Source organism: Amphiprion ocellaris, chromosome 14, assembly GCF_022539595.1.
Source record: "Amphiprion ocellaris isolate individual 3 ecotype Okinawa chromosome 14, ASM2253959v1, whole genome shotgun sequence".
In the NCBI taxonomy this organism is placed as follows: Eukaryota; Metazoa; Chordata; class Actinopteri; family Pomacentridae; genus Amphiprion; species Amphiprion ocellaris.
The window spans coordinates 1,095,161-1,120,598 of record NC_072779.1 but is presented as its reverse complement, the minus strand read 5'-3'; the positions used below and the strand labels follow the sequence as shown (position 1 = coordinate 1,120,598).

General features: G+C 38.0%; 1 protein-coding gene across 10 annotated transcripts in view; it reads left to right on the top strand.

Annotated features, from left to right (window-relative positions):
- The window catches only part of LOC111585516 (neural cell adhesion molecule 1-like), a 288,784-nt gene extending 264,601 nt beyond the window's left edge, over nt 1-24,183 (top strand). For 8 of the 10 annotated variants that reach the window (XM_055017435.1, XM_055017430.1, XM_055017428.1 and 5 more), the window contains 4 exons: nt 6,900-7,107; nt 10,325-10,441; nt 11,418-11,849; nt 17,931-24,183. In XM_055017435.1, the coding sequence (XP_054873410.1) occupies nt 6,900-7,107; nt 10,325-10,441; nt 11,418-11,849; nt 17,931-18,051 (878 nt within the window). In that variant the 3' untranslated portion in view covers nt 18,052-24,183. The remainder of the gene's footprint in view (nt 1-6,899; nt 7,108-10,324; nt 10,442-11,417; nt 11,850-17,930) is intronic. The other 2 variants (XM_055017436.1, XM_055017437.1) reach the window with 1 other exon arrangement.
- The last annotated feature ends 1,255 nt before the right edge of the window (nt 24,184-25,438 follow it).

The following is a 25,438-nucleotide window of genomic DNA, read 5'->3' as shown; positions in this document are numbered from 1 at the left end:
CTCCTGCAGCATTCATGACATTTTAAGTGGAAACTTTGCCATCTGCTCTTTTCTTGCACTTCAGCGTGGTGTTGAAATTCAGGAAATGTGAAATCATTAACTCTTTTACCATGAGAGGGCATTTCTTTTATCGTCGGTTGCCTATCAAACATGTTCTCATGGGCTGTGAGTGCTTCGACATCGAGCATACCGTGTCCCCGACTTCCCATTTGAAAAACAGAAACTCGTGAGGGTTCATTTGAAGGAGTGTTAGTCGGTGGCAAAGAGCACTTCAAACCCAAATAAGTAAATGTCAGAGGTTTTTCCGTCTGATTTGTAACCTCTAATGGAGGCTTTGGAGGGGATGCTGAGGTGAATGTATCTCGAGAGGCTCTCTGCCGGTGACTTACGGTGCAGAAGCATCATCAAACTTGTGTTGTTCGACCTTCTACGCCTGAAGCTAGAATAACACTGATATGTGGTAACGCCTGGTTTCCCCAAACAGGAAGGAGAAGACAGAGGAAGAATTATATTGGCAGAAAAGAAAGAAAGGTCTGTAGATGTAGAATGTTTTTTTCCCCCTTTGGGTAGTTCCCATCTCTGAAACATGCCCTCCCCCCGCTGGCCTTCCCTCCTGGGTCGAGGTCGGAAATGAGATTTGTATTGCCTTAGTTTATTATCCCTGGCACTGCTGTTTAATCTCAACTAAGTTCTGTCACAAGGAAAATAAGAGCTTATGACACCCTTGAGGTGTTCTTTGTCACTTCGGCCCTCCTGTTGTTCATCATCGCATACTGAGTAATGGTAGCGCTGATCAGTGCTGAGTGATTTTCATTTCTGCTAATCAGGATCTTCATCTAAATGCCTGCTTCACATATACTTGCATTGCATATAAACAGAATGTTTCTTGTCCCTGAAGCAAATGGTGCGGTCGCCCGCTGCATACAGACGACAGGATGAGCTGCTGTTACTGTTCAGGAATTACAGATTCACTGTCTGTGCAGAGCCTGAAGCCTTTTGCCAGTTTGTTAGGCCGCTGTGATTAAGGAGATGTTTATAGAGATAGGAGCTGAAATCACACAGGATGATTGTGTTTGGAATCAAGAAACAAGTTGTACTGATTACAGAACACACATGTTGTTTCTCTGTTTGATGCACATGACATCAAGTATTTTATATAAAGAAAAAGCATCTAAACAAAACAGTAACCGTCTTCGTAACATCTCTCTATAATAATCCTTATCATAACTACGCCTTAGATAGATAGGATTCCTCTCTTCAGTCCATATCCTCCACTCCATGAAAATGAGTGTGCAGTTCATATTTCTAAACCAATATACCCATCAGTTTGTAGTTCTCGTTGCCTTACCAGTGGGTGAAATCTTCATTTAAATGCCTGAAACCCCATCTAGCCTCCTTCCTGCATGAAGAGTTCCCAAAGATCTTAATCAGTCAGAGAGGGAGCTGGTTGCCAGCATCACTCTGCTTCCATGTACCCAGAAGGAAAAGCAGAATCTTGGAGCTGATATTTGAATGGTGGTGCAGTGCCACACTGTGGCAGAGCTTTGATGGAGGAAGAGAAAAAAACAAATTTCTGAAGAAAGTTTTCTCTGAACAATGCAATACCCAGAGACAGAAAAAAAAGAAAAATAACAGGTGGAAAAGCAGAAACAAGGAAAAGATGTAAATAAAAACACACAGGACTGATTTAAAGAGTTTCAGGTGTCTAGAATGTGGATTATAACATTATCAACATGTGTGGGAATGATTTTTGCTCATAATTTGAATTTGTTTCAAAGGTACAATTGGTAATATGTCTTTGATAGTGATGCCTCAAACTGGATGTGTTGGAGGATTGCAGTCATGCTATAGCAGTATTTAGTCCAGAAAGGGTTGCTCATGTCTGACACACATTCCCATAGTTAAACCATCTCTGTCTACAGCTGTATTTCTTCCTTTGCAGATATCCTCTCTATCTCTGCTCCAGTGCAGTATATTATGGCATACATGTGGGTATGTCTGTTCTCTGCAAATGTTGCATCTGTTCAATCCTCACTGCAATTCACTGCACATAAAATATTCTGAGGATAATGGTGTTTGCAGAATGTCTCAAATGCTAAAATCCATGAACACTTTGCTGTTATTTATTGCAGCACCAGTCCGACCGTTATTAACATGTCGGGCATCATTTGAAACCTCAGACTGCTGGATTCTGTGATAATTACAATAGATTTCTGTCTGTTCCGACATGCTCCACATAATGACTTTGTAAAGACGACAACAGCAGCAGTGTTTGATGCAAACGCAGAAATCAGTAACCACCATCCGAGTGCATCTTCCACTGCTATAATCATATGTAAATTGACTAGTGATATAACGCTTTTTCATCAGCGTACGAGCGCACAGGTCTGGCAGCTTGTCAATGCTGGACAGTAACCAGTTATTGATTTCTCAGGAAGGCGTTGTTTTCAGTGAAATTGAGGGTTTATCACATGCGGTCTGTTATCAGCAGTCTTGTGGGGAACCGGCTCAGTACTGTACCTGACAAGCCTGTAAAGAGAAATGTTTGCGTGGTCCATCCTGACACATAGATCTGTGCCTCCTTCTCCTCCCTGAGTGAGAAAAAACCCCTTGGCACTGAACACATGCCACATGATTTATTGTGCCTGTTAAAATGCAAATGAAGAAAAAAAACAAGTGTTGTCTGTAACGGAGCCGTCACCTATAAGCACACAGAGCTGTGGCATGCTCCCACTATTCTGATCACAGCCATCAGAGAAAATTAAGGTTTGCAGGGAAAAAAAAAAAAAAAGAGGACGATTTAAATTAAATGTCGAGATTGGCCGTGGGCTGTGTTTTCACTTGAATATGTATCTGTCATATGAGTGCAGTAAACACAAACTCAACATGCTTGAAAGGCATGAAAATTATTTTTTTAAAAGTTTTATCTGTCTTTGCAAAGTGTGCACCTCAGCCGTGTGCAGGTTCACGGGAGGCCAAACTTCTGCAGAACTTTTAAAGATCCCTCCTGGTGAAAATCAAGTTGTTGTTTTTCTTACCTTGTTATCGTCTCCACATGGTGATTTTTTTTTATATGCTAGGAAACTAATCAAAAAGCAGTCAACGCCATGGCTGAGTATTTCTGCCTTGAAACTGCAATGGAGCCTCAAAAAGACAGATTCAGACTTCCAGGGTTTCATAGTTAAAACAGCTAAGGAACCGATTGTGTCTGTTCTGGCTCGAACTGGTGAATTACAGGAGGTCCTCGACTTACGTCAGAGTTCTGTTCCTACTGAGCTACGTAAGTTGATTTTCGCCGCAAGTCGGAACTCCGGTGAAAATGTGAACCAAGCCGCAAACTTATTGATGAGGTGGTGGCCTCTGCTGCAAATGCAAGAATTCTAATGGAAGAAACTTCAAAATGTGTAATTCTGATGCATAAAGATGAGTTTCTAGGGGTTTAATCAATTGCCAGAAAGGAACTTTAAAGATTCTGAAGTGTGTCAACAAAACTGTCCCACTTCAAAGGCCAAGAGAATTGTAGCCACCATTTGCCCTAGTTTCTGTTCTTCTCTATGCAGAGCTTGAGAACTTGTACAGTCAGTGATAAATATATCACATAAACTGGACCAAGGAAGAAGTAATTGCAGTGTGTTAACAATGGAAGTCGGGTTTTAATTTTACTGCCATGTAGGCTGTTTAAATCATTGGCAGATAATACAAGAGAGATTATGCTAAAACATTAATTTCATATCATATGAGGCTGAGCTGGTGGCTCCAAATGACATTGGACTGGTTGAATATGTTCCTTTAAAACACAATCTAATACTCAGGCACAGCAGAACCATCAACACAAGGAAACATTTTGACTTGCTGCTGTTTGAATTCTTCTGTGTGATTTCTCAACTGCACATGTCAACTTTAGGCAAACTTGCACTGATCTGACACTAAATCCTGATGTTTTTAAGTGATAGTGTTGATCAAAGTGTGTTCTGTTGAAATATTGTACAGTATGTTAATGTGACAGTAAATTATCTACATCTTTTCCTTTATCCATGATAAAAACAATAATCCTCAAACTGTTCACAGGAATGCAAGTACCTCCACTTACAGCTGCTCCTTACTCTGCTAAAGTCTCCATCATTCACTTATATTTCCGGCTTTACTAAATGCTGCAGGCTGTGATGAAAGACGTTGACTGTAGTTCCAGTGGTTTGAGACTGCAGAAGGCATTTGTCAGGAGCTGCTCCTTATTCCCACCTCGGGGTATGATGGTATAAATAATTTACATAACCTTAAAGGTGGCCCTCAAACTGCAAAGTGCTTTGATGAGATCCGTAACAGAACCTGGCAACTGATATCCACTCTCCTCACCGCCTTAAGCAGAGTCGTAGTAATATGAGAGACTTTAATGTTAGATAAAGATCTCCATGTTTCTCCTGCAAGGTGTGCATCTTCATAGAAACTGTATTTTGTGAGTTTACATGCAGAATAGTCACATTTTTTTGCCCTTGTTGGCAGTAGTTGCAGTCATAACTTAAAGGAATATGTGGTGACTTTAGGTTTTGACACAACCCAGTAAAAATTAAAGCCAGATCTTTAAAGTGGCCCCACGTCTGGTTCCACCTTGATGTTCTTCCTTCAGGTTCCTTCATGGGACTACATCAAGGTGGCTGCTTTGAAAAGCGTACTGGGGCTGCACTTTGCATTTCTTAAATGACTCAATAGGCAGCCGGAAGCAGTGTGGGGGTAAGCTGAGAAAGGTTCACCTGTTTGAAAAGGAATCCTGCTCATTTTGATCCCCGGAACCTCTACTGTTGGTGTTTTCCACTCTTCTCAACTACTTCAAACATTATCGTGGTCAAAAACTCCCCACTATACTCTAAGAACTGTGTGGAAATACAAGACTCAAGCAGATACTTCCCTATAAAAATTTAACCAGTGCTGGATATTTAAATTACACAATCAGCGCAGATGTGACCACAAGCTTTGGACTTGTCTGACAAAGTGCTTTTAAAGTATCTGTTTGCATCTATTAAGCACTGTTAACCCTCCTGTTGCCTTCATTTACAGGCACCATAAAAAGTTGTTCCCTTGTCTGAAAAAAATCTAAATACTCAGCAAAAAGTTCCCCAAGTTTATAACAATTTGCAAGATCTTCAGGAAGAAAATTCCAAAAATTCCTTAAAAGTTTCCCTTAAAAGTTTTTTTTTTTTTTTTTTTTAAATCCCCAAATTTGGCAAGAAATAAAAAAATTTTTTTAAAAATTAAAAATTGAAATATTTTCAAGAAATGAATAAAAATCTTCCCAAAAAAATCCTAAAAATATCTAAAGTAATTCCATATATATCAGTATATATGGATTTTAGTTGATTTTTGTTCTCAAAGAAATATTTTTTTAGCATTTCTTTTTTTCCACCAAAAGTGTTCACAAATTTCCCAAAAATGTTGAAAATGTAGACGTTTTCACTGTGAAAATATATTTTTTCCACATTTTCAAACTTTAAAACGGGTCAGTTTTGACCCGCAGGACGACACGAGGGTTAATCATCAACGTTTCTCCTGTTTTGAATTTCTGTGGTTAGTAATTTGTGTTTTGCTCCTGCAAAATGAAAATCTGGCCACACATTAAAATGTTTCGGACAGTTCCATCTCCTGCCACCATGATTCTTCCTAAACTAAAAGGAGATCAAGTGAATCATTTAGTCCAGTGGTGACAGTGGCTTGTGTTGATGTCTGTTATTGGTATCAGTAGGAGCGTTTTTGCACCTGTTTTCACTTTACGAAGAAAATCAATTAATGAAGCCCTTTATAAATACGTTTTAGGCTCTCATTGAGGTCACTGACTCATTTTGTTTTTGCTATGATGCACTCAAAGGTTGGATGCAAAGGAGGAAAGTTTGGCTAGCACTTATTAGTCCGGATTTGAAATGTCATCAAATGCCAAAAGGAATGATGACGGCTAAGAAAGCCCCTCTTCAAATGCAAAGCTGCAAAGCCTTGAGCTGCCTTGACCTCCAAATCCTGTTTATTCCGTCCCGTCTATAAACCACATGCACGTTTGTTTGTGTGGGAGTAATCTGTGGGAGAAAATAACCTGCATTTGCACTTTGCCCTCAAAGTTGAATTATAAATGCGATGAAGGTTTGCCTATATGGAGATAAACAGCTGCTCAGATAACCCACCTTTACGTTTCCAAAGAAAGTTTTGGAGCAGCTGATAAAAAGGTTGAATGGGAACTAAGAGAAAAACTTAGTTTGGTAACTCTTTCGGTAGCATGTGATAAGAATGGTAAGTGAAGAAATGACCTGTGAACTGCAGTCTGAACTATCTTCAAATTAAAGGTCTGCTAAGGTTTTCCTGCGTAATAATTCCCATTACTTGGGAATCACACATGATTTCCAGACTGTCTTTTTTTATGTTACACATCAATCTATGGATAATCTCATGTAGTGTTTACGTGGTACGCTGCCATGATGAAACTTCAAGCAAATTCAGAAACATTACAAAAGTCTGAAGGGTCAATGTTGGAGAGTTTAAAGTGCTACTGTGTAATTTAATATCTGATTTGCATTAAGTTTCAGCCACATATTATTGAAGAAATTTTTCAGAAGTTCTGTGGTTGTGCAAAATCACCTCAAGTGTAGATTTTTAGTAGTTTAAATCAAGTTTGCAGAGATTAGGGCGGTCCCTCTGGCATGATTGGTCTCCAGATTTCCACCTTAAAAAGAATGAAACACTTGAGCTCTTGACTGAAACCTGAAGCACTGCATTAAAAGCTTGACTGCACTCCTCATCATCTCTCTCCCTTCTCTCTTTCTAACTTTCTTCCTCTCCCCTCTCTTCCATGTTAAACCCTCTTCTTCCTCTTCTGCCTGTTTTGCTTGCATATCCCCTCTCCCTTGTCCTTGTCCCTGCAGACGCTGTGGACGGCGGCTCGGGCCTGGGCACCGGCGCCATCGTGGGCATCCTCATCGTGGTCTTTTTCCTGCTGCTGGTGGGCGTGGACATCACCTGCTACTTCCTCAACAAGTGCGGGCTCCTCATGTGCATCGCTGTGAACTTCTGCGGGAAGGCCGGCCCCGGGGCCAAGAGCAAGGACATCGAGGAGGGCAAGGCAGCGTTCACGTAAGCCAAACGTCAGGTTTTGCAAGTAACAGATGCAGTATTTGTCATGTATTGTTTAAGGCTGCACCAGGTTCATGTCTCCACCTTCCTGGTGATTTTTCTGTGTGGCGTTTGCATGTTCTCCCTGTGTGGGTTTTCTCCAGGTTCTCCAGCTTCCTCCCAAAGTCCAAAAACATGCTGAGTTTAACTGGTGATTCGAAATTGTTTGTAGATGTGAATGTTTGTCTCCATGTATCCCTGTGATAGACTGTTACCTGTCCAGGTGTCCAGAGTCAACTGGGATAGACTCCAAAACCCCAAGACTCTAAAGAGGAATAAGCCGTGAATAGAAAATGGATGGATGTTTACGGCTAAGTTGTGTGTAGTATAGAAAGACTGACTAAACTCACTGCCCACCACCAAACAACATGCAGACAAAATCAATGTGTAGCTGATCCAGATACTGATAATCCACTGAGTTTCAGTCGAAAGCAACTGGACTTCTCCTTTTGATTCTTGGACATTCCACCTCTGATCCAAGAGGTTGAGTAAAGATGAAATAGCATCTTGACTAAGAAGTGGAATGTCTTCAAGAACCTAAAAGAGAAGTCCAGTTACCTCCTACTGAGGCTCTCGGTGTCTGTCAGTAATTAAACTTACAGTATGTACCAAATCTTTTCCTCAGTAGTTGGTGGAGACCAAAACAAAGCTAAAAACAGAGCAAGTATTAAACTTGAAGTTATCAGGTGAACTCAAGCATGACACTAAATGAGTGCTAATGTCTTCCTATCTGCTGGACATTCTCTTGGGAAAAAAACTTGTTGTAAAAAAGCTTAAATATACCAACAAATAAATAAATGTAGTTAATGAAAAGGGTGTGATGAGAAGATTCTCATGCATTGACAGAAGCTACAGGCTCATCTCAACCAAATGTTTACTCATTTTTTAATATGTTCAAAGGGGGAAAAACACTGAAAATTCTAAGTCCTGCTCTCTTCAGTCATATTTCGAGACTATCTTGTGATCTACACTTGTGTTCAGAGAAAGCACATGGCAAATCTGCAAAACTGCATCCGAATAACGTCTGTATATGATAATATTTCTGGCAGATTGCATCAGATAAAATTGGCACATGTAGGTGATGATGCAGGGTTGCATCAGCTGTTGCTCTCAGCTATATGAGCACGCACTTCAGGAGCTGCAGTCAGTCCTCGCTTGTGTCAGGATGGCGTCTGCTGAACTTTTTTTATTTGGTTTTCTGCACGGAAGCAACTTGTGTTCAGTCGTAAATGCTGTGTTTAACAAAACTGTTGTATAGAAGTCACAATTGCTCAGTATTTGACAAATATTTCGAGAGCTCATGCCATGTGTTAGTTAATTTTACATTAATTATTTAAATGCATTTGGTCACTGCTGCTACTACTTATAGTCAAGCCATTCTTGCAAGATTACCGCTGCACACTGGAAAAAAATGTCCCTCTCAAAACAAGAAAAAAAGTAATTTCAAGGAACTTTTACCTTGAAATAAGTGAAAAAATCTGACAACAGAAGAAGTGAAAAATGTCTTGGTAAGATTTCTTGAAATATGATATTTAGAATATCGAGATCTTAAAATTAGCTGGGAAAACTTATTTGAAGCTCTATTTTACCAGGATTGTCAAGCTTAGGTGTCTTAAAATAAACCAGATATGCAAAAAAATAGTATTTTTTCACTCAAAAATAGATTTTCTCTTTCATGTAATCTCTTAATGTGAGATGTATTAACCTTCCTGCTGTCGTCATTTACAGGCACCAAAAAATATTGTTTCCTTGTCTGAAAAAAGTCCAAAAAAATCGGCAAAAAAATTCCACAAATTTCTGAAAATTTGCTAAACCTTCAGGAAGAAAATTCCAATAATTCCTTAAAAGTTTCCCTTAACAGTTTTATTTTTTTTTTTAAAAATCCCCCAAATTTGGCAAAAAAATTCTTGTAAATATTTTCAAAAAATGAGTAAAAATCTTCCAAAAAAATCCTAAAAATATCTAAAGTGATTCCATATATATCAGTAAAACTTCTAATATTTTCTTTAAGAACATTCACATAAAAATCAACCAAAATCCAGCGAAATTCCAGTGATTGTTCTTAAGAAACATTTTTAACATGTCTATTTTTTCCACCAAAAAATGTTCAAAGTTTCCCAAAAATGTTGAAAATGTGGACATCAGAAGTTTCACTGTGAAAATATATATTTTTCCACATTTTCAAACTTTAAAACGGGTCAATTTGACCCACAGGACTACATGAGGGTTAAACTTATTCTGAGTTTTCTTGTAAAATACAACTCAAACCAAGATAATTTCCAGATTGTTTGACTTAACAAGATATTTCAGATGCTTGTCTTAAAACAAGTCCCTCCATCTGCTGAAATGTCTCTTGTTCAGTGAATTTATCTTAAATCAAGTGGGATGAGACATTCTGACTAAAAATAAGACAAACAGATTTTGAGTTTTTGCAGTGCAGCTTTATGGTAGCTAGTAGCTTTCGTTTGTCCTGCTAAACTAAGCAAACTGCATTTTTTCAGAAGGGAACTGACAACAGTAGAATATTCAGAAGGCACTGGACTTGTAAATATCTAATGTTTTTGAAATGTAGTTGTTGCACGTTTGATCATAAATTCTGTCCAATGTAATGAACCGTTTCTCACCATGCCGGCTTTGAACACAAATTAATATTTCAGCTGAAACAGCTCGCACGTATCAAATGTTATTGGGGGCGAATGGCGACGTGTGCAGAGTTGTAGAGTGGAGATATTTTACACCTCACATCTAAACATGTCACTCCCAGCAAGCAATCACTTTACAGCTGAGCGCAATCAGAGAGCGGTGTGATAACAGCCGTGCCCCAAGGGGAAAGCGACAATCAGAGCCGGCAGGTGGATGCAGGTGGAGGATGATCAAATGCTGGACTGATTGAATGAGAGTGTGTTTGACAGCTGAAAGGACCATCCTGGCCTGTTGGCATGTTGCAGCCAATTATTTTTAGCCCATTTGTTTTAACACACTGCTTGCTGCTCATCACCAGATTGCTGCTGTAAATAGATTTTCCTGCTTTATACGTGCAGCGAACATGTGTTTTCAGGGGTAAATCATGTCACCGTGGATGTAATGGGACGTCTCCCGTGTGCTGGTGCTCAACAAATTAATGCCGTTCATGTATTAGCTTAATGACCGGCCGCTTTTTTTCTCTGCCTTGCAACAGGAAAGATGAGTCCAAGGAGCCCATTGTGGAGGTGAGAACAGAGGAGGAAAACACCCTCAACCAAGAAGGAGGAGGTCCCACCGAGCCCAACGAGACCACACCGCTGACAGAACCCGAGTGAGTGAAGATTGTCAGGATCTGCACAAACAAAATATCATTTAGTCTGCTTCAAACTACATTCAAATAATGAAAAGACCTCAGCTGCATTCACCGCTGAGCAGGGCTGACACACTGTAATTCTGCTCATTTAATTCACTGCTATAAACAACGTATACCAGGTTCTGCTTTTGGAATAACATGAACTGCTGGAACTACACTGATCTGTTTGCACTGCAGAGCAGATTAATGCAGCATTCAGTAACAGCAGCTCTGCTAGTCGGTCTGTTCTCAACCCTGATGTGAGCTACGGAGCTGCATCTTAACTCATCTTTTAATTTTCACTTGGTAAATGTTATGATTTTGTCAGACTTTATTTTTTGCCAATTTGTTTTCATGCTGTTCCACAATTGGCAGACTTTAAGTTGGAAAAAGGTTCGAGCGCCGTTGCTGACTCAGGACATCCAGAGCGTTTCAGGTTGATGATGAAGCAAAACAAGCAACTTAACAGTTTATTAGGTTTATACCGTCAAATTTAAGGCTTGGAGCTTTTACAGGAATATGTTTTATATTCACCACTATATATTTCTATGGGTCTTTACCCCAGCAGTGTCTATAGAAGCCAGTTTCCTTCTTTCTTCAGAGTTGAATCTAGTCTTGAATGAGGTTCACACACATTCAGTCCAAGAACAAACCCTCGCTTCCTTCTACCTGTGAAAAATATTTGAATCTCCTAATCCTGAAACTCCTTCATTCTTTGTGTAGTTTATGGTTGGATTGTTTTTCCCCTCCACAAATGTTTTGTTGCTAACATTTTGATTGTGTAGATTTTTACTTTTTCACTGCAGCACCGTAGCACTTACTCTCATTTGTTTATTCCCTGACCTGCATCTCCTTCTACCCCTTTATGTCTCTTGCTGTCCTTCTTTTTTTTTTTTTTTTTTTTGCTTTCCCCTCCTCACTTTTCTGGCTGTATGCTTCCTCCCCCACCAAACAGGCCTGCGGCTGCAGACACCGCCCCCCTGGTGGTGAACCTGCCCCCCAGCGCTGCCGTTAACTCGGTTACTGAGAGCTTTAGCACGGCACAGAGCAGTCCTGCTAGCGAGAGCACCACACTAACCACCAGCGCCTCCAGCCCAACCAAAGCCACCCCCGCCAAGTCCTCCCCCAAAAACTCTCCCAAAACTAACACCCAGCCTGAAGTCGGGCCCCTGGTTGACCTGAGCGACACCCCTAAAGTTGCCCCCTCGTCCAACCCGACTCCCCCTGTGTCAGAACCCCTGTCTGCTAACGCCGATGGGCCACAGGGTCAGCGTGACTCAGTCAAACCCCCCGACAGCAGCCAGAGTCAGGACTTACAAGTAGACGGCCCGGCCAAGGATGCCCCCAATGCCCCGTGCACAGACTCCACCACAGCAGCCCAACATGAGTATGAACACTTCCATTTCCGTATACGTTGAATCATCACTTCTGTTGGCATCTTATTAGCTTCAGAAGGCGCCATTTTCTAAGGAGAGATTCGCCCTTAAATGTAAACACAGTAGTTTTGGTGTCATCAATAAAGGTTTGATCCAACTGTTCAACTGCGATTTTATCACAGAAGTCAGTCATAAGTAAAGTTAAAGTTTGATTAATGTCACTTAGAGGCCAAAATGTGCAGCCGAAACTGTTGAATTGATTGTCCTTATATTATTATTTCACACAAAAACAGCAAGAAAATACTCACCGATCAATTCAAATGTAGTAGTTTTGGTGTCATCAATGCAACTTAGAGGTTCGATCCAACTGTTAGCGATCAGTTAAGTCAAACTTTTCAAAAACTTAACATCATTGTGGCTGATTTCATCATACAGCTCGGTCATGAATAAAGTTAAAGTTTGGTTGATGTCACTTAGAGGCCACTATGTGCAGCCAAACAGTTGAATTGACTGTCTTTGTATTTATTTCATTCAAAAAAAGCCTTGGTTCTGCATCTGAGGGTAAAAACGTTTTCTCGTCTTCGTTTTGAAAGAGCTCAAATGTTAAATCTATCAGTCTCTTACACCTCCATCTGTGTGTCTAAGCACTGCTGCCTTACAGGACATTTTAATGGGCTCATTCGTGGCCTGGAAGCGTGTTCGGGTATAGATTTGGTTCCAGTATTCAATGAATTCATACTGTAGAAGAAAAGATCCAGACACAGCAGCAACTACATTATACCTGAATGAAGCTGGAAGTTGTGTTGCAGTTTGAAGAAAGTGCACAAGACAAGCTTTAGTACAATATTTATTTCAATTTTTTTGGTGTAAAAACTAGAAAATATTGACCAGAGTGGAAACAAATATCTTTGTTTGACACATTTGCATCGATTGGATGCAAACATTTCAGGTCGACACTGAATTCTGTGAACATTTAAGGGTGAAGTTTTCCTTTAATACTGCCAGATGTTGGTCATTCAGATAAATGGCACAGATGTGATCTACTGGGATGCTACCAGTGCATGCTTTCTATCATCAACCACCATCTCCACCCCCCACCCGTTTGTCCACTCACCTAATAGAAACTCCATGCAACTTTTTTATATTTCACCCATGTTAGCCGGTTGCTAGATCATCCAGATGTACTTAAAATACCAGATTTTTCTGAACATTTAAAGGGTAAGTCTGGAAGCATATGCAGCAGGACGATGAGACAAGCTGTTAATAGAAGTCCAGGTTAGTGAAAATGAAGACAGATGGTAAGATTCAGCCAAGCTGTCTGCTGTAAACATCCCTCTCAGTTTATGCATCTATTTCCTGACGCTGCTTGAACGCTGCAGTGGTCTCATACAGTCTGGAGGAGAGACGATTACTGGCGTTACAGGTGTCTTCAATTTGGTTTTAAAGCTGCCCCATCTGAAATTCTGATGAGAAACTGAGTGTGCAGGAAGTCCTCACGCCTCTAACCTCCTGTTTGCTTTTCTGGAAGGACAGCTGTGAGTGCAGCTGTTTTCAGAGATGAAGCGCCGTCATGATTTCATTTGTTCACAGGATCAGTGTGTTGTTTTTTCTCTTATGTGGCCTGTAAGTGAACAATATGATGTCTTTTGTTGTTGCTGGTGATCGACGCTGATCACTTGAATTGGTTTTCAGTGCTTAACTCTCCTGTTGTCCTCATTTACAGGCACCAAATAATATTGTTTCCTTGTCTGAAAAAATCCAAAAATTCAGCAAAAAAATTCTCCAAATTTCTGAAAATTTGCAAAACCTTCAGGAAGAAAATTCCAATAATTCCTTACAAATTTCCCTTAAAAGTCTTTTTTTTTTTTTTTTTTTTTAAATCCCCCAAATTTGGCAAGAAAATTCTTTTAAATATTTTTTAAAAAATGAGTAAAAATCTTCCAAAAATATCCTAAAAATTGTTTTCCAGTGTCAAGACTGACATCACAAATTTATCTAAAGGGTTATTTTACTGTCATTTATATGAGATAAGATAAAAATGAAATAATTAAAATAATAATAATAATAATAATAATAATAATAATAATAATAATAATAATAATAATAAATAGATAATAATAAAATAGAATAAAATAAGATAAAAAACATTTACAAATAAATTCCTTCATGTGAATTTACTTGAGTAACTGCAATATTAAGGATTAAAACAATACAAAAACGAGCTACCATGCACCTTTACTCGACTATGATAAGCTACTAATAACTATGGAGATTCTAATCATTTAGAATATGAATAATGAATGAATAATTTGGAAATAGTTGCAGTCCTACAAAAATATACTTAAAAACCCAACAAATCTAAGAATTTACGGTTGTGGAAATCAACTTACCTCTGATTTATTCTGACTCTTGTCCTTTTAGACTTTGTTGTGAGGCTGCTAATCGTAATTAATAGAAATAAGGGTCAAAAATATTTAAAATAATCCTTTAAAGGAGAAGCATCAGACAGATGTTTTTTCATGTTATAATTAATAATGCAACACAATATAATTTATAGCACCTGTAATTATTATATGAACCACCAAATGCCACAGCCAAATTCAAGTTTTATTTCCTGCTGTAACATATACGGGTCAATATATAACTACAGGACTGTCTGTAACATAGTCAACGTATTTGCTGTTTTCAGGCCTAAAATCAACATCTAACCAAACACCACATGGCATTTTAGAGAAAGATTCTTCTAAATGTTATATATACAACTGAGTAAAATACACACTTAGTTGAGAGGTGTTTTTGTAAGGGCGAACTTAGTTGAAAGGGATTTAATTTGTTATTTTCCTTAAAAAATTCGATATACTGCTACAAAAGAATTATCTGTCATGATTATTTCAATGTAAAAAAAAAAAAGACAATCCAAACTATTTCTGAATCAGCTCATTTTATTATTGTTTAGCTCATTAGAAGGTGGTTGGTATTAAATTCAGACGCTTATTTAGTTGACATTTTAGTGATATCCAGTCATTTTTTATTAATAAGTTTTTCTTTCCATAATAAATAATTATGGAATTTATAAAGACATAATCATAATGAACATAATAACATTAATTTTTTTAACTTTTAATAAAAATGTATGCAGATATATCCCATGGACTTCAGAAGTCCCTCAGCTATATATAAATATTTTCTGTTCCATGTGTAGAAGAGCTTCTATAGAGAGGAAAACGTTGTTTCAGTTGCGTTGGGGTGAATGAACTTGTTGAAGTAAATTAAGCTTCTGTCACAAAGCGACGTCCTGGCAGCGCTGCTTTACTCTCCTCTTCCCTTTTTCATTTCCATGAAGGATAATAGATATCGACGGCTTGAAAATCTCAGAATCTCTCCCAGACGCCGTCCGTCTTAATCCGGCTGTTATTTCAGCGCTGGCGTGGAGGGTTATTATTCTGGAGTTCTTCGGCCCTCGGAGTTTGGAGCTGTTCCTGATTCCTGACAGCCAGCCAGGATGATGAGAAAGCTACGCCAGAAGATGAATTACTGAGGCTTACTGACAGTCACTCCTCTTCCTCCCCCTCCTCCGTGGCGTGCTGCGCTCATCGGACGGCCGGAGGAAGATGTCAGTGATGAAGTATGGGGAGTTGAGAGCTCTTGTCAGCTCAACATCACCTTGATAAAACCAAACTTGTCATTGGAGGGATTTTTCTTCATAACTCTGACAGGACTGAAGCACGGCTCTCCCGCTGATCTATGCGGTGATCCTTCTTCAGCATCCCAACGCTGAAATGTCAGGCTTCTTGCGGGTTTATTGGATTTCTGAGTGGCGGAGTCTTCCTCAGGATTCATTTTGGTGCGCTGAGAAGATAATAAAAACCTGCAGACCATCTCTACAGACTGTACAGTAGATCCCTACGTGTTACAGAAACAAATACATGTGATTTATTCCTTAATAATGCAACACTCAATGAATAAAACTAATTAACCCTCGTGTCGTCCTGTGGGTCAAATTGACCCGTTTTAAAGTTTGAAAATGTGGGGAAAAAAATGTTCTCACAGTGAAACTTCTGATGTCAACATTTTTGGGAAATCTTTTATCATTTTTTGTTGGGGAAAAAAAGAAATGTTAAAACTGTTTCTCAAGAACATTCACAAAAAAATCAAACAAAATCCAGCGAAATTCACTGGATTTTGGTTGATTTTTATGTGAATGTTCTTAAAGAAAATATTAGAAGTTTTACTGATATATATGGAATCACTTTAGATATTTTTAGGATTTTTTTGAAGATTTTTACTCATTATTTGGAAAATATTTACAAGAATTTTCTTGCCAAATTTGGGGGATTATTTTAAAATAAAACTTTTAAGGGAAACTTTTAAGGAATTATTGGAATTTTCTTCCTGAAGGTTTTGCAAATTTTCAGACATTTGGGGAATTTCTTTTGGCAGAATTTTTGGATTTTTTTCAGACAAGGAAACAATATTTTTTGTTGCCCGTAAATGAAGACAACAGGAGGGTTAAAAGAGAGATCTCAATGCAGTCTCATACCTGAGCCGACCAGAAAAGCTGATATATATTCTGTATAAAACTACAGTCAGCACTAGATCCCTCAGCATCGTCGCTCCACAGAGAAGTGCATCAGCAACAGCCCGATGAAATTAAAATACATATTGATTGTGGTCCTCTGAGAATGAGGATGCACCAGAAATGTTTCTCCTGTAGACAAGAATAATGTAATTTCCCCCCTATTTCTGCAGAGTTCATTCAGGTTCAGAGAATGTGATCTTTTTGTTTTGGACACTCCGTCTCTCAGCACCATCTGGAATCAGTCACCTTTAAAAACAGCGTTTGTCCTGAACTCACATCCAGCTGACAGCAGTCATGTTCCCTAGAGGATAGATCTGTTTGTTTTCAAATATATATTTAGATTTCTTACCTTTTCTGCTTGACTACAGCTCCACAAACAGGATAATCATACTACTCTGGGATGTTGTGAGAAATTCAGCCTCTAGGGACTAGATTAGACTGATATTAACCCTCCTGTTGTCTTCACTTATGGGCACCAAAAAATATAGTTTCTTTGTCTGAAAAAAATTCAGCAAAAAATTCCCCAAATTTCTGAAAATTTGCAAAATGTTCAGGAAGAAAATTCCAATAATTCTTTCAAAGTTTCCCTTAAAAGTTTCATTTTTTTTAAAAATCCGCCAAATTTGGCAAGAAAATTCTTGTGAATATTTTCAAAAAATGCGTAAAAAACTTCCAAAAAATTCTAAAAATATCTAAAGTGATTCCATATATATCAGTAAAACTTCTAATATTTTATCTAAGAACATTCACATAAAAAATCAACCAAAATGGATTTTGGTTGATTTTTATGTGAATGTTCTTAAGAAACATTTTTAACATTTCCTTTTTTCCACCAAAAAATGTTCAAAGATTTCCCAAAAATGTTGAAAATGTGGACATCAGAAGTTTCACTGTGAAAATATATATATTTTTTCACATTTTCAAACTTTAAATCGGGTCAGTTTGACCCGCAGGACGACACGAGGGTTAATGTAACCAGAGTGTTCAAACATCTCCTCTGAGTCAGGGGCGGAAGGAGATAAATTACAGCACTGCATTTACAAAAAAAATGGAAGCAGGAACAGCAGAAAACACTGGCTTAAGGGATGTATGGCTTTAAAGTCTGCTTCCATTGTGTCTCCGCCCGTCCAGATGCCGTGTAATCCTCTTGTGTGTTGTAGTTTGTGTTGTAGGTTGTGCCTCGGCCTTTCATTCCCTCATGCATTGTGTCTACTGTACCGGCCCTGTCTCATTCCACATCAGCATCCATTGTTCCTTGAAAGTAGCTGTGACATCCATGTACTCCTATTTGATGTCTGGCGAGGATAGTGAGCCTGATCCCATTATGTGTGAAATGCATTCAGTTCCAGGAGGGAAAACAAATTCCCTCAAAGCATCTTGCATGTTTTTTTTTTCTCTCTCCCCCATTTTCTTTCTTTGAAAAATGACACAAAAAAGCCAGACAGTTTAGCTGTGAAGGAGAGACTTGTCGCTAACAGGATCTCTTTTTTTTTTTTGTCTTTCCTGCCCATAGCGGTAAGACAGTGAAGGATGATAACACTAAAGGCGAGACGGAGGTGAAGAACGCCATGGCTGAGGTGAAGACGGTCCCCAACGAGGCTCCTCAGACGAACGGCAACGAGAGCAAAGCGTAAAACCTCAGAGAGCGTCCCGAAGAAGAAGAGGAGGAAGAAGAGGGGCAGGTTAGGGCTGGGGAGGGTGATGGGATGATGGGGGGGTTTTAGGGTTAACAGGAGGGGGTGGTCACAGTCACTGAAACCTCAAAGCAATTTCACACACCACCCCATCGCATTAAGAGGAAAAAAATTCAACCAGAAAGGAAAAATCAAACAAAATCATGGGTCTCTTTCTTCAGTGTCTTCAGACCTCATGCACTTGCCTTAGTTCCTTTTACATTCATCACCAATTAAAACAAACAATACAAGCTAAATTCATACGTGTTATTCACCCTCTTTCTCGTACGCAACGTTAAAATGGATCAGCTGTTAAATACGGAACAGAATCTCTGTTGTTTTCTCTAGATAGCCATGGTTGGATTGTAGCTTTACTTCACAGATTACTGCCTTCATGATGTGGAAGACGTGTACATTCCCAATACTACTACTCTGTATGCAGTACGGTCATCATCGTTGTCATGGATTTTGGGTCTTTTTGTTTCCTTTTGTTGATATTTTTTGTTGAAATAATGTGCAGACGTCACTGCCTATTTAGCTTTTTTTTTTTTTTTTTTTTTAAATGTTATTTCCAGTGCTAGAGATTAGAACATTAGCATGCCTGTGGGATTTTTGTTTGTTTTTTTGTTGTTGTTGTTGTTTGCAAACTTACTGTATTTCTGTACATGTTGCTTTCATTTGGATCTTATTCAGATGTCTGTTTTTTTTCCGTCTTCCTTAAAGTTAAGTTCATACACGTTTGGCTGATATATTTTAGAAAATACAGTGAAGGTGGTCTGGATGGATTTACAGCAGCATCATGGATGAGGTCTCATAAAGAAAAAGTAAATACTGAAGCAAATGTACCTATTTTCTTCAATGATAAACATATTTTCTGTTGGATATTAGCCGTTTATGAACTTAACTTCCAGGAGATGGGAATAGGGTGGGTTTAGATGAATGAAATAGTCAAAAATATTTGTTTTCAGGGGCTTCATCCCTTCGCTTTTTCAAGACTGAATCCACCACAACAGCTCAGAAAAAGGTGTCCAGTTCCAAAGGAGAAATACTGCCTTATTTTGTCTGAATTAGATTATTTTTGAAAAGAAAAACCCCCATCCTTTCTCTCTTAAGTATCCTAAAATAACACAGTTCATTTGCTCATCCTGCTTCCAGTCTTCATCAAACACAGAAGGTCATTGATAAATACATTTTACAAACTGGACCAGTGAAAATTATTTTAAAAACACAGGATGTAAATAATGGAAAGCTAACTTAAAGTCCACCGTTTCTTCTGGGTCGTAGTAAATTATGAGCTTAGATTTGCCAGGAACAGCTCTCTATCCCGTCTTCAAATGTAGTTTTTCTCTCTAGGAGTAGGTAGTAGCGATGAAGTTAGCGGTGAATCCTCTGAGGATCACGACCCCCTCACAGCCTCCAGTGCCATCGTTTGTTCAGCACACACGTGTTCTGGCTCACGGATCATGCATGTGCTGTTAATGTTGTTGTAAAATGCTTTTTTTAAAAAAGATTGAACACACCTTTAACTCCTTTTTTTTCTCACAAACAAACGCATCAGCTTTTCCAGAGGTTTCCTTTAGTGCTTTACCTGACAGGTTTGAGGCAGCGTGTCGTTCTGTCCGGTCAATATCAACTTTTATTTATGGACTGAAAAGAAAAAAAGTCTTAACCTCACTGGAAAAAATGTCCCTCTCAAAACAGGAAAAAAACTTATGTCAAGGAACTTTTACCTTGAAATAAGTGAAAAAATCTGCCAATAGAAGAAGTGAAAAATGTCTTGGTAAGATTTCTTGAAATAAGATTTGATATTTAGAATCTTCAGATCTTAAAATTAGCTGGGAAAACTTATTTTAAGCTCTATTTTACCAGGACTGTCAAGCTTAGGTGTCTTAAAATCAGCCAGATATGCTTAAAAAAAAAAAAAAAAGAGCAGTTTTCACTCACAGATTTTTGCTTTCATGTAACCTCCTAATTTGAGATGTATTAAACTTACAAGTTTTCTTGTAAAATTCAACTCAAAACAAGATAATTTCAAGTTTGTTTGACTTAACAAGATATTTAAGATGTCTTAAAACAAGTCCCTCCATCTGCTGAAATGTCTCTTGTTCAGTGAATTTATCTTAAATCAAGTGGGATGAGACATTTTGACCAAAAATAAGACACATAGACTTGGTAGGATTTAGAGTTTTTGCAGTTCTCGGCCAGACTGGTTGAATATTCCACGCACCAATATCAAATTCTGTCCTTCGTATCTGATTTTTTCTCTTCTAACCTTTATTTCCCTTTCTGCCTTAACCTCCAACATCCCCTGATTATCAGCGAGAGCGCCGATGGCTCAACTTGCTGCTGAGATTTCTCCTTTCTAACCGTCTGATTGCCTCAGCCAGAGCTGCTCCAGCGACTGTTGTCAGTGTGAGTTTTTGTCAACGCTGCTCGAAGCGTTTTGCTGTTAATTATTTAAATAGTTTGTGCCTGCAGTGACGTGACTCGTGTCGTAGATGTAGGAAAGCTGATTCTGATTTCACTTCATCATGCAAACTTTCACCCGTCCAGATATTAAAGGAATCGGTTACGTTGAGTTGAATAAATGGCCACTACAGCTCAAACACATTTAAATAATGCGGTATTTAACATTTCTTCAGAGTTTGGATGAATTTTAAAGGACTACATTGATTTATTTGAACAGTTTTTTCATCAGTCGGTTTACTCGATATAAAAGAGCACCAGTTCCATCATTAGAGTCTGTCTCCAGTAGATCTATCGTGCATCTTCCGTGCACGCAGGCAGCTACCATTACACTACAAATCACTACAGCAGATGTGACAGTAAACAGCTGAAACCTGTGAACACATGGAATCTTTTTACTGCTGAAAAAACAACCGTGCTGTCCGGTGGGATCGGTCTAAATCTAGATTTACCTTTAACCCTCCTGTCGTCCTCATCTATTTTATTTTTTTAATTTTATTATCCCTTATTAATCCTACAAGGGAAATTCTGATTTTTGCATATCCCTTCAATTTGGGGGTCAGAGCGCAGGGTCAGCCGCGGTACAGCGCCCCCTGGAGCAGGAAGGGTTAAGGGCCTCGCTCAAGGGCCCCACAGTGGCCACATCGGGGTTTGAACCTCTGACCTGATCAGTAGTCCAGAGACTTAACCGTTGCACCACCACTGCACCATTTATGGGCACCAAAAAATACTGTTTCCTTGTCTGAAAAAAAATCAAAAAATTCAGCCAAAAAAATTCCAATAATTCCTTAAATGTTTCCCTTAAAAGTTTTATTTTTTTTAAAAATCCCCCAAATTTGGCAAGAAAATTCTTGTAAATATTTTTCAAAAAATGAGTAAAAATCTTCTTAAAAAAAAATCCTAAAAATATCTAAAGTGATTCCATATATGTCAGTAAAACTTGTAATATTTTCTTTAAGAACATTCACATAAAAATCAACCAAAATCCAGTGAATTTCGCTGGATTTTGTTAGATATTTTTGTGAATGTTCTTAAGAAACATTTTTAACATTTCTTTTTTTCCCCAACAAAAAAGTTTCAAAGATTTCCCAAAAATGTTGAAAATGTTGACATCAGAAGTTTCACTGTGAAAATATATATTTTTTCCACATTTTCAAACTTTAAAACGGGTCAATTTTGACCCACAGGACGACACGAGGGTTAAAACCATCCAGACAGTCCAGGAGATTGTCAGAATCAGAATGTTTAGTGGAAAATAAAACTATTTCTTTGTGTCTGCTATTCTACGGTTGCAGGTTGAGATACCAGCAAACACTGCCAAAACATAACACCAACTAACAACTAATACAAGCGTTTTATGTAACCAGCCTTCATTTATTTTCTTCACCAGCATCTCTAATCTCATTTATCACTTCACCTCTCCAGACTGTCGACCAGTCAGCTCTACTAACCCGCTCTGAGCACTTCCTTACAGTCTTACTATACATTATTCATATTCATGCCGGCTGGTGATGGTTATTGAGCATTCTACACATGAAATACAGAGAAAAAGTGTCTTCGATGCATGTTGGGAAACAAAACCAGTGTGTAAAACTGTCAAAGTTTAGTCTAAACCAGGGGAGTCAAATTCATTCTAGTCCAGGTTCCACATTGAGCCCAGTCTGATCTCCAGTGGACCGGACCAGTAAAACCACAGCATAATAACCTGTAAATAACCACAACTCCTAATGGTTCCTTTGTTTTAGTGCAAAAATGTTCATTCTGAAAATGTTCACATTTAAGGAATTATCTTTTTGCAAAACATGACCAACCTGAACATAAATTCAATTTCATCAACACAGCCTCAGTTTATCATTTCCACATTACAACTTCCAGATCACAGATTGTCTACAAAGGAACACAACATTTAGTCACCTGGAACTGAACCAGAGAGGATTTTACTTTATGATCACAGCAACAAAAGTCAGACAAGAAAGACAAAAAACAACAAAACCAAGACAAAATATTACAAAAATGAGACGCAAAATGACAAAACATGAGACAAACGACACGAAACAAAACACAAGAGACAAAAAAATAGACAAAAATGTTACAAAGCATCTAAAAAAACGGACAAATTTCACAAACGAGACCAAAAAATATGACAAAAAACACAAGCGAAACAAAAAGGAAACACAACAAAAGTCAGAAAAAGACAAAAAACAAAAACGACAAAATATTACAAAAAATGAGACACAAAACAACAGCACAATGAAGAATCTAGTATTTTACTTTCTGACCCAAACAACTTGTCATGGTCTAGAAATGATTTTAAATTTATAGTTTTACTAATTTACAATCTGCAGTTAATGTCTTCTCTGGAATTTTTACACTTTGAGGGCCGGATTGGACCCTCTGGAGGACCGCTTTTGGCCCGTGGACCACATGTTTGACTCCCCTGGTCTAAACTTCTAAAAGAAGCTCAAACTGTCGCAGGTCCTGAGGATTCCTTTGGAAAAACGTGCTGATTATTTTAAAGCTGTCTGTAAATGAAGCCGTTACCGAGCATCGCCTCTCACTCGTTCTCTCTCTTTATTTCTAAATCAAATCCAAATGAATAAATCTGGCCTCTTTTAAGCAGGAAGTAAAGCTGTCTGTGAGGTCTAACGGTCTGTTTTCATGTGAAAAAATAAAAAAAGTTTTTCTCATGCCATAGAGCTCTGCTATGGATCTGAAAGGTAACAAAAAAAAATCTTTTCTTGTTTGTACAGTGTTCCTCCTTCTTTAGACTGCAAGCTGTAGTACACTGTGAACGTGTGAATCCATTGTGTCCTTTTGTCATAGAGTCGAGCGGATAGTTTGATTGTGGAGAGACGTAGCCGGTAGTTTGTGACGGAAACTTTCCAACGTACAGAAGAAGTCTGACAGCAGCGAACTGGAAAGACACAGTGCCTTTGAATAAGAAAACTGGTTCCATTCCTCTCAGTGTCTGCATTAAAAGTTTCACACCTCCATCGTCCTGACGGTTTTTTCTTTTTAACACTTTTTCATGGTTGTAAAATTAGCAAAGCTTTGTTTCAACTGTCTCATGCTCTGAGTGGACGTTTCAGTGTGTTTCCTGTACATAGATATATATTCGGTTCTTCACACTTTCCTTGTTAAATGATGCTTTATTACAATTTGGATCGTATATATGTGGATTTAAGCATCATTTCTGTTATTATGATATAAGTTATACACAGATGATTTATGTCTGGAGATTGGAAATGCTTAAATGCATGAACTTAAGTAGGTTTGAAGTCGTATAAAAGATGCTAAAATAAGACCCAAGTTGTAATAAACAGGATTTAAAAGAATAAAAGCTCGCATCACATGACATCAAAGTCCATCGACTCTTTGCTCAGGTCCCATATTCTCTAAAATATCTGAAATAGTTCAATTTGTCTGGAGCAAGCATGCGGAAATATATTCCAGATGGATATGATGTTTCTGTGGAGAAAATAATGAAGACTTCATGATCTGTATTTTTTCCTGTGTTGTGTAACTTGTCCTGTTTCTCAAATTCTGCTTCAAAAGAAACCTGTTTGTTTTTTCTCACGGAGCTCTGAAATGTAATAAAGGAAAAAAGGGAGAAGAATCGTAAGAAAACTTCACTGTTTCTGCTGAAATATAGTGTGAAAATATACAACGGATGACATTTCTCTTGTTTGTTTCGTCTTGAAAAATAGAAAAAATGAACAAGCTTGAGAAGGCTCCAGGTTGTGTTTTTGTGGAAGCTTTTTTCTACCCATGTCACGCCTCCTGAAGTTCATCTCTGAAGGACATCGGGTGAGCCGCAGTTCTTTGTTCAGATACCTCAAAAATGCTGTAATGACGCAGGAGAAGCCTTGCGTTTTTCTCTTTGAATCCACCGCTTGATTCACTCAGAATAAAGACATCTCTGTCTGCTCCAGGAGTTTTTTCAGGGTTTGGGGAAAAAGAAAAGATGAAAATATCCCTCCAAGGTTCTGTGTCTCGCAGTGAGAAACACCAAATGTAAAACAGCCAGCTTCTTCATATTCAGTCCAATGGGAGCCTTGAGCTCCACTTCCAGTAGCGAGTCGCTGTCATTGATCCAGAGCTGCTGTCCCTTCAGGTCAAACTCTGTCAGTCTGGTGTAAACACTGAATACTAACAGAGGAAAAGAAACAAACACAGCTTGACTTTGCATTCTGACACATTTTTTTCTTTTTGTTTTTGTGTTCAACAAAATTTAAAAAAAAAAAAACACTGCAAAGCAACAAAACATAATATCAAAAGATGGAAATTACTGCTTTTATGGTCAGAAATTCACCATTCTTTTGCTTTAATAGTTTTCAAAGCAGCTGCATAGACTTTAAAATAGTCTGTTAGAAAAATAAAAATAAAAAAACGTTATATCTTTTATCTAAGTAGATGAAATAAAATAATTCCCCATATAAAAAGAAATTGCTCTGAATACGAAATACAGCCAAAAACTTCATTCTGATAATATGTGATAATGTGGAGTCAGAATGTTTGCAAATAAATTTTTAAAGAAAAAAATGTTAATTTTCTAAAAATATTTAAAAATAATAATAAATGAATTTTTTCAACCTCCTAAGACCTGGCATCATGTGTGGACATCTTTTTTTTTTTTTTTCAAAAAGAGCATATTGTTCATAATAATGATGATAGTAAAAATAACAATAATTATAATAAAAATAACAATATAAATGTATTATTAATTTATATATAATAAAATACAATAAATATAGTAATGAGATATTAGATATTACCAGATTATTATATTTATTGGTTATTCCTTATCCCAATAACTAGAAGAAATCTAAAATGCAGCCAAACCAAAGCTCAGGTCTTAAGAGGGTAATAGTTTAAAAATTGT